We start from the raw sequence: 14,678 nt of genomic DNA, 5'->3' as shown, positions 1-14,678 counted from the left end.
AGTTATTATTATTAACATCATTACTATGACTATTATTATTATTATTATTATTAATAATAATAATAATAATGTGTAAAAGCCCCTAAATCTCTGCATAGGTGTGGCACTCAAACCAAGATCTCAATACATACACACGCTAATTAAACAAATTCCCTCTCACACCAACTGTGAAGAAGTTGACTGAAGAAGTTTTAGCTTCGATGTCCATCGTGTGCGTTACACTAACATATCGCTGTCCTAAGAAACTCATATCTGTCATTCAAGCATAAAGACAAGATCTTGTGAAACATATAAACTGCAGCTTAAATTTGCATTGTTTTCTTATTTATACATTTTTTTAAATACGTATGAAGCAGGGGACACCTGCTGGACATGGACCATGTGAGTGGGCCTATATTTAGAGTTTTGTACTTGTAAAATGGGGGTACATCAGATGAATGCAAGCACGATTGTTGTACCTGTGGTGTTTAACTTAATGAATGTCAGTTTGCTTCTTTGCTTCCAAGGCATGTTGGCACATGTTGCGCAAGGCGAGACTGAAAGTCATACTTGTCACTCGAAATATCCTTTGTGTTGTCTTTCAGATGGGGAGGACAATTGCAGAGAGCAAACAGAACAAAAGTGTTCAGTTTTGCTGTTTCAGGCAGAAAGGCAGTTTCTATGAGCAAATGTTTCTGACTCAGCCACTGCCTACCTCAGCTGACTATTATTAATATTAATGGCCAACACAAGCCACAACTGCCTGAATTAACAGTCACATAACAGACAAAAAGCACACTGGCCTGCCCATGTTTTTTGGGAGAGTACTATGTATGCACCCGACAGTCAGTCCAAACTAGCTTATTATGAAATCCTGAATGAATGAGCAGTAGCACAATAAACAATTAGAAAACAAAAATGATATAGAATACATTTCCCTCAACTATGTCGTGCTGTACGGCCCTTGGATACCAAATTATACTAATTATAGCACAAACAGACTGATATTGCCAGCTGACAATTAGCCTAATTAGCTGTAAAATAATTAAATGGCCTCTGAACTTCAATACAATTTCCCCCCTTCTTAAGCCCCCCACCCCCGTCCCCAATGAGAGTATAAATCCCCTCATGGATGGGTTTCCAATTTGCAGAGCAATACTAGTTTGGGTAAAAACAATAACCCCCTAACAGCTTTAATGACTACAGCAGCTTATTTTAAATTTTTCAGCCATGGGGGACGGGAATAAAGTTATTGACCGAGAAAGGATTAAAACTCATCCACGGCGTCCCTTAACGAAAAGGCCCATTTTCTGTTTTGCGAATTGTACAAGGAAATAAAAACAAAAAAAGAGGGAACCCTACTTAAGGATTTAGAAGGCACGAACTACACAGAAAAGACCAGAGGAGCAAGGGGTTGAGATACCTGAACTTGACTGCGTTCGTCAGGGGCGTGGCACCGTAGCGGTCCTTGGCGTAGACCGTGGCCCCGTGGCACAGGAGGTACTGGACAACTTTCAGATGACCCTCACAGGCCGCGATATGGAGAGGAGTCCTCCCATCGTAGTCCTCTCCGCTCAGGCTGCTACCCTGTAACAAGCAACACAGGCCAGGCACACTTCAAGTCAAATGTGACAAACATGTTAGTGTGGGCCTATTTCACCATCAATTTGAGATTAACGTGGTGGAGGGTAGTTACAGACACACAAGACACATACAGAACCTACAGATAAAGACCTTTTTATATAGATCATCAAGTTTATTAAATCCTGGAACAAATCTCACAACCCCCGCTGTTTGTCTCCTTCATACAGAAGTACAGGGAATGATTTTGACCTCTGGGCCTAGTGAGCCTGCTGTCCAGAGATGTGCTTTTTCAGAGAGAGACAGCCAGTTAGTATCTCCTATGTTTATCTTCATAACCTGGCTTTGAACCTGCACAGAGACACAGAGCAAATGACGATCGGCCACAGAGAAAGATGAACCTGCGGTAAAAGGTAAACGAGGAACGTGTCATCCCTTCAGTGGGCCGTGCTCGACGTGAACTGGTTTGCCAAGCCGGGCCTGTTTGGCTGTAATGACAGGGTGCAGCATCAGACCGACCCGAGAGAGATGCACTGAATCACAATGTGTCTCTTTTTCCTTATAAGGCTAAGGTTTGTGACTGTCAGTCTCCTACGGAGCGAAGTCTGACAAATTCCTGGTTCTATTCTTGGAGCCCATGATAAAGGCATTTACACGTCATCTGCTTCAATGCTATCATTTCCCCTCTGTTTAAATCAACATAGATCTTGTTGGTTTGTTTTTGTTTTCTGATCCATTGCAAAAGGCTTCTCTTTGAACTTCCGCCCAGCTGAAAGTGAGAGAATGAGGTGGGGTCAGGGGTTAAGCAAGACTTTTGGGCAGAGATGGGTCATCTGTTTGCTTCCTCTTCAGTGTCCTCATTACCAGGTTAAAGACAGTGTTTGGGAAGGCATTTCTGATGGAACATCTTATCAGGATTGCACAGAAACCAGGCCAAAAAACAAACAAGTATTGGAATCTTACGGAAGAAACAACAGGAGAATGACTTCCAAAAGACAGGAATAGATATGCACAACAAAAACTATAGTATACCTGACTATAACAACAGTATAAATGGAGATAAAGCGCCAGAGTGTTGGTTCCTAAGACGGGGAAGATCCTAGTAAACAACCAGCTAATGTTGTAATAGAAAGACCTTACTTTAAACATAAGATAATGCCTGTTAGTACTGCACAAAATCCTTATATCACATTCCATTCACCCTTGTTGGCATGCATACAAGGAATTAAATGCATAAATGACACGGTGCGATTTGTAAGGCAAGCCAGTATGATATCCATTTCTCTGACAAGTCTGAGGAAGGACGCCGTGTCATACAAAAGAAACGGACTAGTTACTAAGTTACTAAATTACCGAGGTAACACTGTTCTACATTTGTGATTCAATACCAGGATAGAAGTTACAAAAGTGGTGCCGAAAAAATGGCCTGCGTAATGTATTGCTTTATCTTCCTCTTTTCAGCTCCTGTGCCGGGGGAATCGTGTGGCAGTATAGCAAAGCAGGTTTGCGAATCTGGAACTACATGCCTGGTTGTCATTTGGAAATGTGAGGGACAAGGACATTTCTAGGAATGCGAAATGTCCATGTTCTGGATAAACCAGTGGAACCAGAAGAAATACTTATTGACCCTACTATGTGGCCATAGGTACGGGTGCTTCCCATTTAGGCCTCATGCCACCACCCTCTTGCATGGTGGAGTTCACGGGGATCTAATGTGAGGACACCTCTCCCACTCCTACCAGAAAATAAATAGCATTTCAGTAATATGCTTTTTTCTTATATTCCAGCAGGTAGCACAGCTGCTGTAACTTCAACCAGGAAACTTTTTGATTTGTCTGAACATGTGCAACATACAATCCAATATGTGATTGGAACGGTTTTGTTAACGGGTCCGACACACATATGCCTTGGGTCCACTGGCATAAGTGTCTGTGCCATGCTGTGCTGGACGCGGACGCATCCCAGAGCTTTTTGTAGCAAGACCTTCCCCTGTTGTAGTAGGAGCACAGCAATTGTGGGTTTGGTTTGTTTCGTTTCAATAACAGAAAACAACACAACAAGCGATTGAGCCTGACGTGGAAATGACTTTTGTGTCTATTTTATTCTTTATGCTATACATGATTGGAGACAGCGTAATAAATACACGTTTCTGTTAAGAGAGATTAGGAATAGCTAAACGTGTATAGACAACATTATATTTAGACAAGCATTTCGTTACCATAAGAAAATGTCTCCATGTGCAACAACAAAATAAATATCTGCTATTTATTATTATTGTTAATCATCATCAAGATATGTGCTTGTAGATATGTATTTTAAACTTGACTCCCTTAACTTATTACTCTTCCTACAAATTTGTAACTGCAAATTACACTTTTTGCAATATTATTTTTAATTTACTTAGCAGACATCCTTAACCAGGGCAAGTTTAACAAAATACACAAGTACATACAGTAACAGCAGCTACAATATAGCAGGTTATAATTGAACTAAAGTGTGCACGTTTAAGTCATGGTGTTTATGGACGTTTATTAAATCAGTTCTTAATGGTTTTAGAGATCTGCTGTATTTATTTATTAATTAATTTAACTTTTAAATGGGCACACGTTAACTCAATCGTGTTCGCCTTTATACTGATTGTCTCAGCACGGCTGTTATACAACACACCTGCACACCATTCACAAAACGACACCTGAAACACCGTCCAGGTGTTCGTAAAATATTAATAAAATTGGCTGCTACAAATCCGATTATTATCCTTCAGTTTATTTTTAACTAGTCATGGCACTACACCGGGTCCTGTGAAACCTTTGTTTGGCAAGTATTTAATATACGCGGATATTAACTGTAAGCAGTAATTGTTTCTGTATGTGGATTTCACTCCATGCTGCTAATAAAACTATAATTTCTTTGTGATCCCACATGGCACTTGAGATTATATTGAGACTTCCGACATAATGTAGCTGATCTCTTCCCTGTCTGTCTACAAGTCAAGCACACATCTCCGCTTCTGAAAGAGAAGTATTTCCTTAGTGGGCGTGAAGGACGCTTAAGCCAGTGGGAAATACTCGTTTAAGTGTCCGGGGCTGGACGTGTCCGCCAGGGGAAACGCGGCAATAAGCGCTTGTTGTTCAACATACTCATACAATTCCATCACTACGTTACGAATTGCCTCATAGCAACCAACGGCAAATCTCTACACTGCGCTGGGATATTGCAAACCATACGCCAAGACTCGGACAGCTATACGATCACTTGAAACGCAGCCTGATGTGGCAAAGGTTATTTATATAAAAGGTTTGGTTACCAATTAATTAGTATAGCTGATATTAACTGTGTATTATGCTGTATTAGTTATTTAAGGGTTATTTTAGTATTTTTAAGGTTTGTTAAAACTGTCTGCACATATTACCTTGGCCGTATATAAAAGTTACAAGTTTCAAATGGCCAGACTGCTCTAACAGACAGATCGATCTGTACATATTTTAAGACACCTGCATCATAACTGTAACCATATGGGTGTTGTAAAGGATAAACTTACAGGATACCTTTCAGAGCTTTTCTTAATGACAGGCAAAATGCGTTTTCTATTATCAGGACGTAATGGTAAAAGGTTACATGTGCAAATCTAGCAAGCTACAGAGTAGACATGAAATAGAAAAAACATTCTTCATGTCTGGTCTTTAAAATAAATTTGTGCAGGGTATAGAAAAAGCACAGCAAGAACATTACACTTAGAGGGATTTACAGGAGTCTTCACAAATCAACTGTAAACATGAAACAAAAGATGTCGTTGGTAAAAGATGTAATTCGTGAAAAGGTTAGCTTTTGTAAAACAGGTTGATGTTTGTTGGGTTCGGACTAGTTTAGCTCTGGCAAAGTGGAGCAGCAAGTTAATCTGGAATGCATGGTTTCTTATCTACTAGTTTAGATCGCAATGTAGTGGACAGCATACCATTTCTCGGATGGCTTCTAGGGCGTTGGTGTCCCCGATTTTAGAAGCTGCGCAAGCCAAGGCTGGGGTGAGGGCATCGCGGACGGCTTCCAGTTCCTGAAGGAGGGATGAGGAAGAGGCAGCAATTAACTCGTGTGTCAAGGGCAGCTCTCTGATCTTAAATAAATGTGCACCGATGAATTAACATCTGTGTGTCACCAGGGAAATCAGTTTTTATTTTTTAAAGTGAATTATCTCGGTATGTAACCATTGCTGGCAGAAGGCTGTGCAGGTTGAAAAGACAGGTGAAGGCTGCTGAATGTTAAAACCAGTCACACGCCATATGGAGGCAATTTGAGCCCCATCTTGACAGAGAATCAAATTACTAGGATCATAAAGAAACTCGTATGTTTCTTGAAGGCACCGGTTGTTGGTAAAGATAGCTAGGTTTACAGCCAGAAAATGAAAAACTGTCTAGCTGTCTATTGCATTTCGCCCATTATGTCAGACTCCAGAGGAGTAAAACTACAGCTCGGTCGGTATGAAGCCCTGCTCATAGGTTTGGACTCTTGAAATATCATGTAGGTGTCTGGAAAGTGACATCTGTACCGGCAGCAATCCCGCTCCGGACATTAAATAAAGCAACCGTGTCATGCTTACAGGAAATGGCTGTATTAAGGAAAAGGACCGGACATCTTTATAAGAGATTTCCTGCTCACCTCTTTGCAGCTGATGCTCAAGGACTTTGCAATGACCTGGATGAACCTGCTGTCTCTCAGTGACAACTTGGCTCCCTGGAAGGACGCAATCATCTCCCCCCTCAGGTTTTCACTCAACATCTGAGAACAGCACAGACAGCACTGGTCAAAAACTCTGCAGCAACTACGTTGCAAAGGTCAGATCACACACGAGACTAGCATTAATCAGAAAACAATCCTAACGTACGAAACACATCTTCTCTAAAACCGTGCAACCAGTTGTGCAGCCGCTAACAAGGCACGGACGCCTGGGATGAGAACTCACCACTTCAGGTCGGCCGTGCAGAACAGCAAATGCATTTTTGCCTCCTCGTGCATAAACAATTTTAAAATATGTTTTGATAATGGACTTATACCTGCAGGTTTCATCTTGACAAGAATGCACCTGCCGACCGACGGGAGGCATTTCAAATTTAAATAAAATCACATTAGCACACCATTGCTGCACAAATAAAATAAAATAAATTACAACGTCTGTCACCAGTACAGCCCTGCTTCACAGTGACACACAGATCAGATCAAAGTATCCTTTAGTTTCAAACCTAGCTCTCCTACAGACTGGGCATTTAAGCATTTTATACTGTAGTCCTTCATCTCAAATGCCAAAGCTGATAAATATTGTACATAATTTTGTTACACTTCATAACCGTTACATTATCAGTGTCTGTGGCTAAGGGACACTATGTCAAACAACATACCTTCCTTTTCTCGGCCAAGCTGAGCTGTTGCTTTGCCAGCACGTATGACAGTTTTGCAAGTGCTGCTTCTGGCGTCATGTCACAACCTGCTATCAGGCCTGCATTACTGAGGTCCTGGAACACACAATCGCACAATTGAGACACCATTAACCGAGTGCCCATTCGCTCCAAACAATCAAGAATCAAGGTCAATTGGAGAGCACCATCACACCTTGCCGGTGGCGTAGGATTCGGTGACAGAACCCCGCAGACACTGGGTGCAGTTGATCATGAGGACGCCCCTGTCGCTGGCCTTCTTGAACTCTTCGAGCAGATCACAGCGGTTGTTGGGGGCGTTGCCAGAGCCGTATGTCTCCAGAACAACACCTTCCATGGGAGGCTGTAGGAAGGCCCGCACCTAGAGCGACAACATCCACAAAATTTGCTATTTGCAAGTACTAGAACTGAGGCACTAGCATACAGACTTTGATTTGTTGAGGCACTTTGAGACAGAGCCCTAAACTCAAGTACCATGAAAGGGAAAGACTAGGGAGCAGCTCTGATTGGTTGACGTGAAGTCACTGAGACACAGTCCTATCAAGAGGAGTTTTTTGAGGAGTTATAGTGTCCATTGGGGATGTTGTGTCATGTCTGGTGAAGCAAGTAGCGCGGCTCCAGATTTAAACTGGTAATGCCCACGTTGTTGAGAAAGTCAGGATTTGGACAAGACCTCTCCTGACACACATCCAAGCACTTGACAAAAAGACAATAGTTGCACTGAAGAAGAAATGGGGAGGATGTAAAAAAAAAAAAAAAAAAAAAAAACACTTTTATCCCTCAGACTCATAAATTAGCCCACAGTACTGTCTCACATGAATGTCCTGCCAAAACATCACTGAGGGGAAGCTGCCAATTTCTCCCGAGTTTAGGGCTCAAACTCGGGAAGCCGGGCCCAAAAGCGAGTGGCAGCAGGGCAATATATCTCCACATTCCTCGAAACACACGGGGTCTGGGCAATGGGCCCTTGGAGGAATATAATACAGTTGGAGTTTTAATAAAAAATCTGCCACCTACTGCTCTTCCATCTGTTTCAGCTCCCCTGTCTAGAGTCTTAAGGTAATCCGTGTGCGTAATTAAGACGTGCAACTGATTCCGTTTTGGGCGATAGCTTGCATCTGGAAATTAAATGCTAGTTTTACGATAATACAGAGCCATAAAGCGACAAAGTCTTCGGCAATTTCGACCTGGCACTCACCGACTGGCATAAAAGAAGGCACTCTTGCAAGAAAAAAAACTTCCATCGCCTTGTCTAGGTGTAAAAATGTAAACGTCGATTGCTTAAGCAGTACGAGAGGAGCACCATCAGATCTGTCAGACATGTGAAAGCAGGACCATTCCCAAAGGGGTTCCTGACTGACTATTATGCTAACTAATGGCAGGCGGTACAACCACACTCCAGAGAAATCTACAGTGGAGATTTTGATCTTATCTACAAAGTGCAACATACAATAAAGACACAGAGAACAGTTTGAAATGAAAAGGGGAAAAAATGATTATATAAGACAATTTTCAGTCACTGGGGACTTACCTACAAGATATCTGGACAGGAAAGAGTTTATACAGCAACGCTGTGTTTTAGAGAAACAGCTCTCATGGGCCAAATATAGTCACTGAAGCGATAAGAAGGTGGCCAGTTTGGGTCTTTGTGACACAGATTAATTATCTGGAGAACAGCCTAGAGTGAATGAGCAGAGGCAATCTGTGCATTAGCCTAAGTTTGCAAAAGGGTCAGCCCAAAAAGTCGCTCCAAATATCCCATTTAGCCTCTATGGAGTTAGCACCCAGTGAATCCTATGGGAACAATCTGAGCACCATCTTCATTGTCTCAGCATGTCAGATGGTCTGAATATTAAAACTGGAACGAGAGAAGATGAATGTACGAAGGGAAAACAATGGGAAAAATAAAATTGTCTGCCTCAAATAAATAATAGGGCACTAAAAAACATAAAAAGAATGTACACAGGAGTACGAATTCCAGCTTGGGCACTAAAGTATCCCCCCCACCCCCTCCCTTTTTAATGGTTTGCATAGTAAGTGTTTAAATTTCAATGCAGACTCCCTCGCTTTTGTTGGTAATTAGACATGCTCCATAATTCTGTCTCATTTTTCATGGCGTAAGTGCTCCTGGCAAGCTTAAAACCTGCCCCGTGCACTCACAGTGAATCTCTCTAATCAAGTAAAAATAACAAAAAACAAATAAACCAAGTAGCCTTATGCTACTCAGCCACCACCAATAGACTGAGTGGTAAGAGTTATAACATCAAGAAAAAGAAAAAGGACGTTGATATTTATGTGTGCTGACCTTTACACTAGAAAGATCCAAAACAAAAGTGTACAAATTGTGTTGGTTTATCTCTTGGGGTGAATGACATCACTCTCACTCAATACTTCAGCGGCACTGATAGCCCACAATGCACCTGGTGAACACGAATATGCAAACACAGCATCTCTGAAGAAGTAAGAGCCTGCCGAGGCACATGTGAAAGAGATTTGAATGTGTTCTGGGAGTTAGTTTCGGGTCTCTAACTTCCTTGTCAAGCTAACAAACGTCTCTCTGTATTGATTTCAAGCACTGGACAGGAATCTCTCGGTCTTTCCCAAGCACTTACAGTCTCTGACGTGATTCCCGGGAAGAGGCGCAGGACGCCCACGTTCCGGTTAATGATGGTGTGCACATGAAACCTGGTTATCGTGTTGGCTCTCCATACCGTGTCCCAATTAACTGGAAAAAATAAGAAAGAAAAATAAATAATGACTTCTGACCCGAGCTTGTTTCACACCAGGATTACTTTAAAGCCTTGCTACGGAGGGGTGAAACAATCAGCATCAAAGAAACAAGAGCATTCTTGGTTGCATTTCCCAAGGTTAAAACATGCAGCTTTTTAAGGATCACATAGAAAGCATATAAAAACCTCAAATAGTATTAATTTGTACTTCTAAATCAGATCAAGTGTGGGGGGAAAAAAAGGAAAATATTATACATTGTTCTATGGATAAAAGCTATATTGTCCTTTTAAATCAACAAAAGGTCCATTTGATTAAATCAGCGTTGTAGTTTAATCACCCAAGTTGTTTCCATTTAAAACAATGTCATTTGGATATTCATTTAGTTTAATATAAATTTGTTTATAAAGTATATATTCTTATAGTTTGAAAAAACAAAACATTCCAATAGAGTTTACATTTTTATTATTGTGGATGATGATGTTATTATTTATTTGTTTATTTTACACCAGTTTACTAATATAATCGGGTGTCCAGTTTATATTATATGACGTTCTAAAATCTTTATGTGACATTCCAGGAGCGAAAGTCACTCTACAGAAAAAATTTGTTTGATTGTTTGACATGAGAAGCATGCAGTCAAGGCTGTATTATACACTTTGACGTGAGTACTTTACAAATACCACCTGCATTCATATTCATTATCCAGCGATAATTTGTTTGTGTGTGGCGGAAACGATGAGCTGGCTTTACAGAAGGAATCTGAAGAACCTGTGGGCCTGCTTTTTGTTTACTGCTCTTCCTTTATAGTGTCAACTGCAGTAAATCACTCCATCCATCTCAGTTAAGCAAAAAGCTGCTTTCAAATCCATTCCCTTATAGAGATCTCCGAGCTCTTAAACAGCCATTCAATCTCAGGAAATTCAGAGAACACGTAATATATTTTATGTCCAAAATCCTGATGTTGTCTTTTAATGAAAGAAGATTTATAACAAGTGCATAATCTGTTTAAGACTCCCCTCCTGACATGTGCCATATATGGATACTATTAGCATGGACTACCTGTACAGTGCATTGTCTTTGATGTCTTTTTTCTCTATTTGCATTTACCAAACGCGATGCTGCTGTACATCACAGTTCAGTCCCGAACTGGCACAGTTCATTCGTATTGCAAAAGGTCTGCCTGATCATACATCCTAAAACAATGTCAGGATCTTCCACCACAGAAAATAAGTGGAAAGGTTCCTCTTTATGCTTAGTTTGTAGTTTAGTTTTAAATCTCTGCTAGAAAAATCGACCCTAAATTAAAAGGTTTTAGCTAAGTTCCTTGACAAAGACAATGGTGCTATTTTCCTCTGCGAGTCGGCTCGTGTGAAAGGAAATGAGGCATAAAAAACTATTGAAAACTAGATGCCTCTCGGAGGTGCGGTGGGTGAAACCAACCAGGTATGAGACCAAACGAGAAGCGGCACTTCTAATGAGAGAAGGTGGAAACATGCTAAACGAGCAGGGTGGCCTGACTGGACTCACCCCCGGCATGAAATGTCTCTATTGATTCAGAACACTTTCGTGTCGATCACTGCGGTAGTCAGGAAGCAGGCCAAGCACTGAGCCAGCGGACTATTTAACCTCTGCTCTCAAGACTAAAAGACGGATTTTAGATAAATAGAAGCATTTCGGTCCCAGTATTCGTTCTTCCTTTGTTTTCTCCAAGTAAAAATAGTTAGCAAATGTATCGCTACAATTAAAACATTTTGTCCTTTTGCCTCAGCACCACAATTATAACTTATTTGATCAAATGGTCTCTAATGAAGTAAACTGCATGGTAGTGTGACATTTTACTTGAAAGAATTAAGCAGAGTGTAAAGTAAAAGTTTATCCTGTAGCTGTGTTTAAATTTATCAGCATTTTGCACAAACTGGGACACAGAAAGTATTTTACCGATAATCGTGAGACAAGATTCAAAAACAGCATGTTCAATAGTAGCAGTATTTAAATTACTTTTTATATCGACTTCAGCGTTGGCTAAAGGAGGAAGATTGGGAGAAGAGAAGGCGTTGAAGCTCCCAGAATCCACTTTGGTCACCCGGTTCCCTCTGTACAGTTTGTGATGAAAGTACAGACAGACCTGACAGACAAACAAATTGCAGGGATTCAATTCAAACACAAGAACAGAAATAAGGCGTGTGAATTGCATTTTCATGAAACCTGCAGTCAATATATTTCTGCAAGTCACCTATAAATACAAATATGCATTTTTATAGTTAAAAAATAACAAGGTAGTCGATATACTGAAGTCATGCAGGAACAAAAATCATTCCTATTAAATAAGTGGAAGTGTGAAACATACAAGGAAGTTTGGAGGGAAAAAAAAGTGTCACGTCAGGTGTTTTGCATTTAAATGCTAGAACCTTTACCTAACACGGGTCAACAAACTCCTGACAAGGTTTATGTACTGTGACCTGCTAGGCAAGTCCATATATTACATTTTATATATGTGATTATTTTTTTCATGGAAGTACAGCATTCAGAAATGTTAAGGAAAAATTCACATAAATAACAAAGAAAGAATCAAGACGCCTGGCATGAATAAAGAACAGGCCTAGGCCCAGGCCCTCTTCACAACCCAGCCAACATGGCAGATTCCTCTGGTCAATATCCTTTTGGCACCACTGGACACCAGCAGGAAAGGCAACACCAGAGACACTCACGTCACATGTTCTTTCTGCCCCTAGCACTCACCTCGGGTATCACAAACTGGCCAGCTATCAACAGGGCACCCAGGAGGTTGTCGCGGCCGTCGTTCCTCATCTCGTAGATTGGCACCTGCAATAGAAACAGCACGCATGGCACCACGCAAGGTGACAATTATCTCGATACTGGAACTGAATTTCAGAACCTTTTTAAAATGTCTTTACATGTCAACTCAAAACCCTTCAACCAGTGATTGCTCCTGTCTACCTTTTACCAATTACTGGCTACATTTAATATCTGCAGGAGCACACAATGGACGTACACTGGAGTTTAATCATAAACACATCTCCACACTAAGCAGTGCAGTGTATGACTGTGAACTGCAGATAACACCAGATTTCAGTCATGAGCCTTCTTCCACTTTACAGACACAGGGTTCTGTGCTTTGCCAGCATAACTTAGTAACAGAATACTACACGCATTCATGTTAATGACATAGAATCCAGTATCTCGTACTTCAACAAGTGATTGTCTTTCTTACCTGAGACCCAGTGAGAATTACAGGTTTTCCCAAGTTTTCACACATAAAAGACAGTGCGGATGCAGTGTATGCCATTGTATCTGTCCCATGCAGAACCACAAAGCCAACATAGTGTTCGTAATGTTTCTGAAGGAGGAGAGGGAGAGAGATGTGATGTTAAAGAACTTCACCTCAAATGGAAAGTGGTCTTAATAAAATGCATAAATATCCCCAAAGACATCAAATTCCTCAAAATGCACTTATTCTATTTGCTGATTGTTGATAAAATGTAACATTTGTGCTCCTTAAATACAAAAAAATGCAGTCTTTCATAGCTGTGCAGATTTGTACTTTGCATTGAACAAAGGTACCCTGACACCTAGTGGCAAAAATTGAAAAGGATGAATTACAAAAAACAGCCATGTGCCTCAAAGAAGCTTTGCTGACATCTTCACGTTGTAGGCGCAATTGTGAAGAGAGAAGTTAGTGTATTAGAATATGTATTTTTAAGTGTACTTCTACATAAGTAAGTGACCTACTGCTAAATCAGAAAAAAGACTTATGAATAAGGACAATTTAGTTCCCTTGTTACCTGGATATCTGTTGCAATCTTTGCCCAATCGTCAGTAGTCATATTACAGGAATCCAGTAATGGACAATACTCCAGTACAGTGTAAACAATTCTCTTGTTCTGCTTTGAAAGCCTGCAGAAGGTAAGAAACCAAAATAAATATTCTTTCAAATTCTATCATTAAAACTACAATTTATTCAGCAGTGTTCACTTGTGTTTCGCAGAGTTTTCGATTTAAAAAGCAACATCAACCACAGAACTTAAAGAAATAAATATATATTTCTTTATAATTTTATGTTGCCCACGTCTTTTTAAACTGTAGTCACCACATACGTATGTATGTTGTGCCGGAACAAAATGTTTAACCTTGGGGTAAATAAATCATTTCTTCTTTGCAGCACAATACACACATATCATGTACTAAGTATTTTTCATTCAGTTAATTTACTTCATCCACCTCATCTGATTTTCTCTAATTAAATACATTAAGGTCGTACAATGCACCTTTCTTTTTCTGTGTAACAATGGAAAAACAATGTTGTGGTTAGTATACACACTCCATGTTCACTTCACAGTGACAAGTCAGTAACCTCGAACAGGCTGTGTAGCTTTTTCTTTTGTCAACACGTGAGCAAGACACACAGCAGTATGCTATACAAGAGCAAAGACTTTGTTTGCGGTCTGAACTGTAGCCTGAACTTTTAATTCATTCAATTCACTCTTGACAAAACCAAATTATTCATTTCAACTCATTCATGACATCCTAAAAATTGGATTACAATTACAAAACTGAATGGGTTGCAGCAATTTCTACAATGCAACGCCATACTCACATTATTAGCGTAACACTGCCTTCTAATGGCCAAACTGAACCAAATTCCTTTGCCAACATTAAGTCTTTTTGCACTTTGTATTGCTCTTATATTTTGTAAGTCACCCTGGACAAGGGCGTCTGCTAAGAAAGAAATAATAATAATAATAATCTCCAATTTGTCTCCCATTTCCTGTCAATGTTGTGTTTTATATATATATATATATATATATATATATATATATATATAACTTTTCTGCAATCATAGCATACACTAAAGCTAAAATACACTGGCAAACACATTGTACTTCCCCTTAGAAATAAACAATTAATGCTGAGTCACTACATTAAATCTTGTTGAAATTCTTG

General features: G+C 40.2%; 1 protein-coding gene across 2 annotated transcripts in view; it reads right to left on the bottom strand.

Annotated features, from left to right (window-relative positions):
- The window catches only part of aspg (asparaginase homolog (S. cerevisiae)), a 32,767-nt gene that overhangs the window by 6,819 nt on the left and 11,270 nt on the right, over positions 1-14,678 (bottom strand). For both annotated transcript variants that reach the window (XM_066694168.1, XM_066694169.1), the window contains 10 exons: positions 13,520-13,631; positions 12,949-13,074; positions 12,456-12,539; positions 11,715-11,841; positions 9,599-9,711; positions 7,162-7,347; positions 6,951-7,064; positions 6,214-6,333; positions 5,516-5,611; positions 1,403-1,566 (listed from right to left, as the gene is read on the bottom strand). In XM_066694168.1, coding sequence (XP_066550265.1) covers positions 1,403-1,566; positions 5,516-5,611; positions 6,214-6,333; positions 6,951-7,064; positions 7,162-7,347; positions 9,599-9,711; positions 11,715-11,841; positions 12,456-12,539; positions 12,949-13,074; positions 13,520-13,631 — 1,242 coding nt within the window. The remainder of the gene's footprint in view (positions 1-1,402; positions 1,567-5,515; positions 5,612-6,213; positions 6,334-6,950; positions 7,065-7,161; positions 7,348-9,598; positions 9,712-11,714; positions 11,842-12,455; positions 12,540-12,948; positions 13,075-13,519; positions 13,632-14,678) is intronic.

Source organism: Amia ocellicauda, chromosome 21, assembly GCF_036373705.1.
Source record: "Amia ocellicauda isolate fAmiCal2 chromosome 21, fAmiCal2.hap1, whole genome shotgun sequence".
Taxonomy (NCBI): Eukaryota; Metazoa; Chordata; class Actinopteri; order Amiiformes; family Amiidae; genus Amia; species Amia ocellicauda.
The sequence above is the reverse complement of the archived record's forward strand: the minus strand, read 5'-3'. Positions and strand labels throughout refer to the sequence as shown.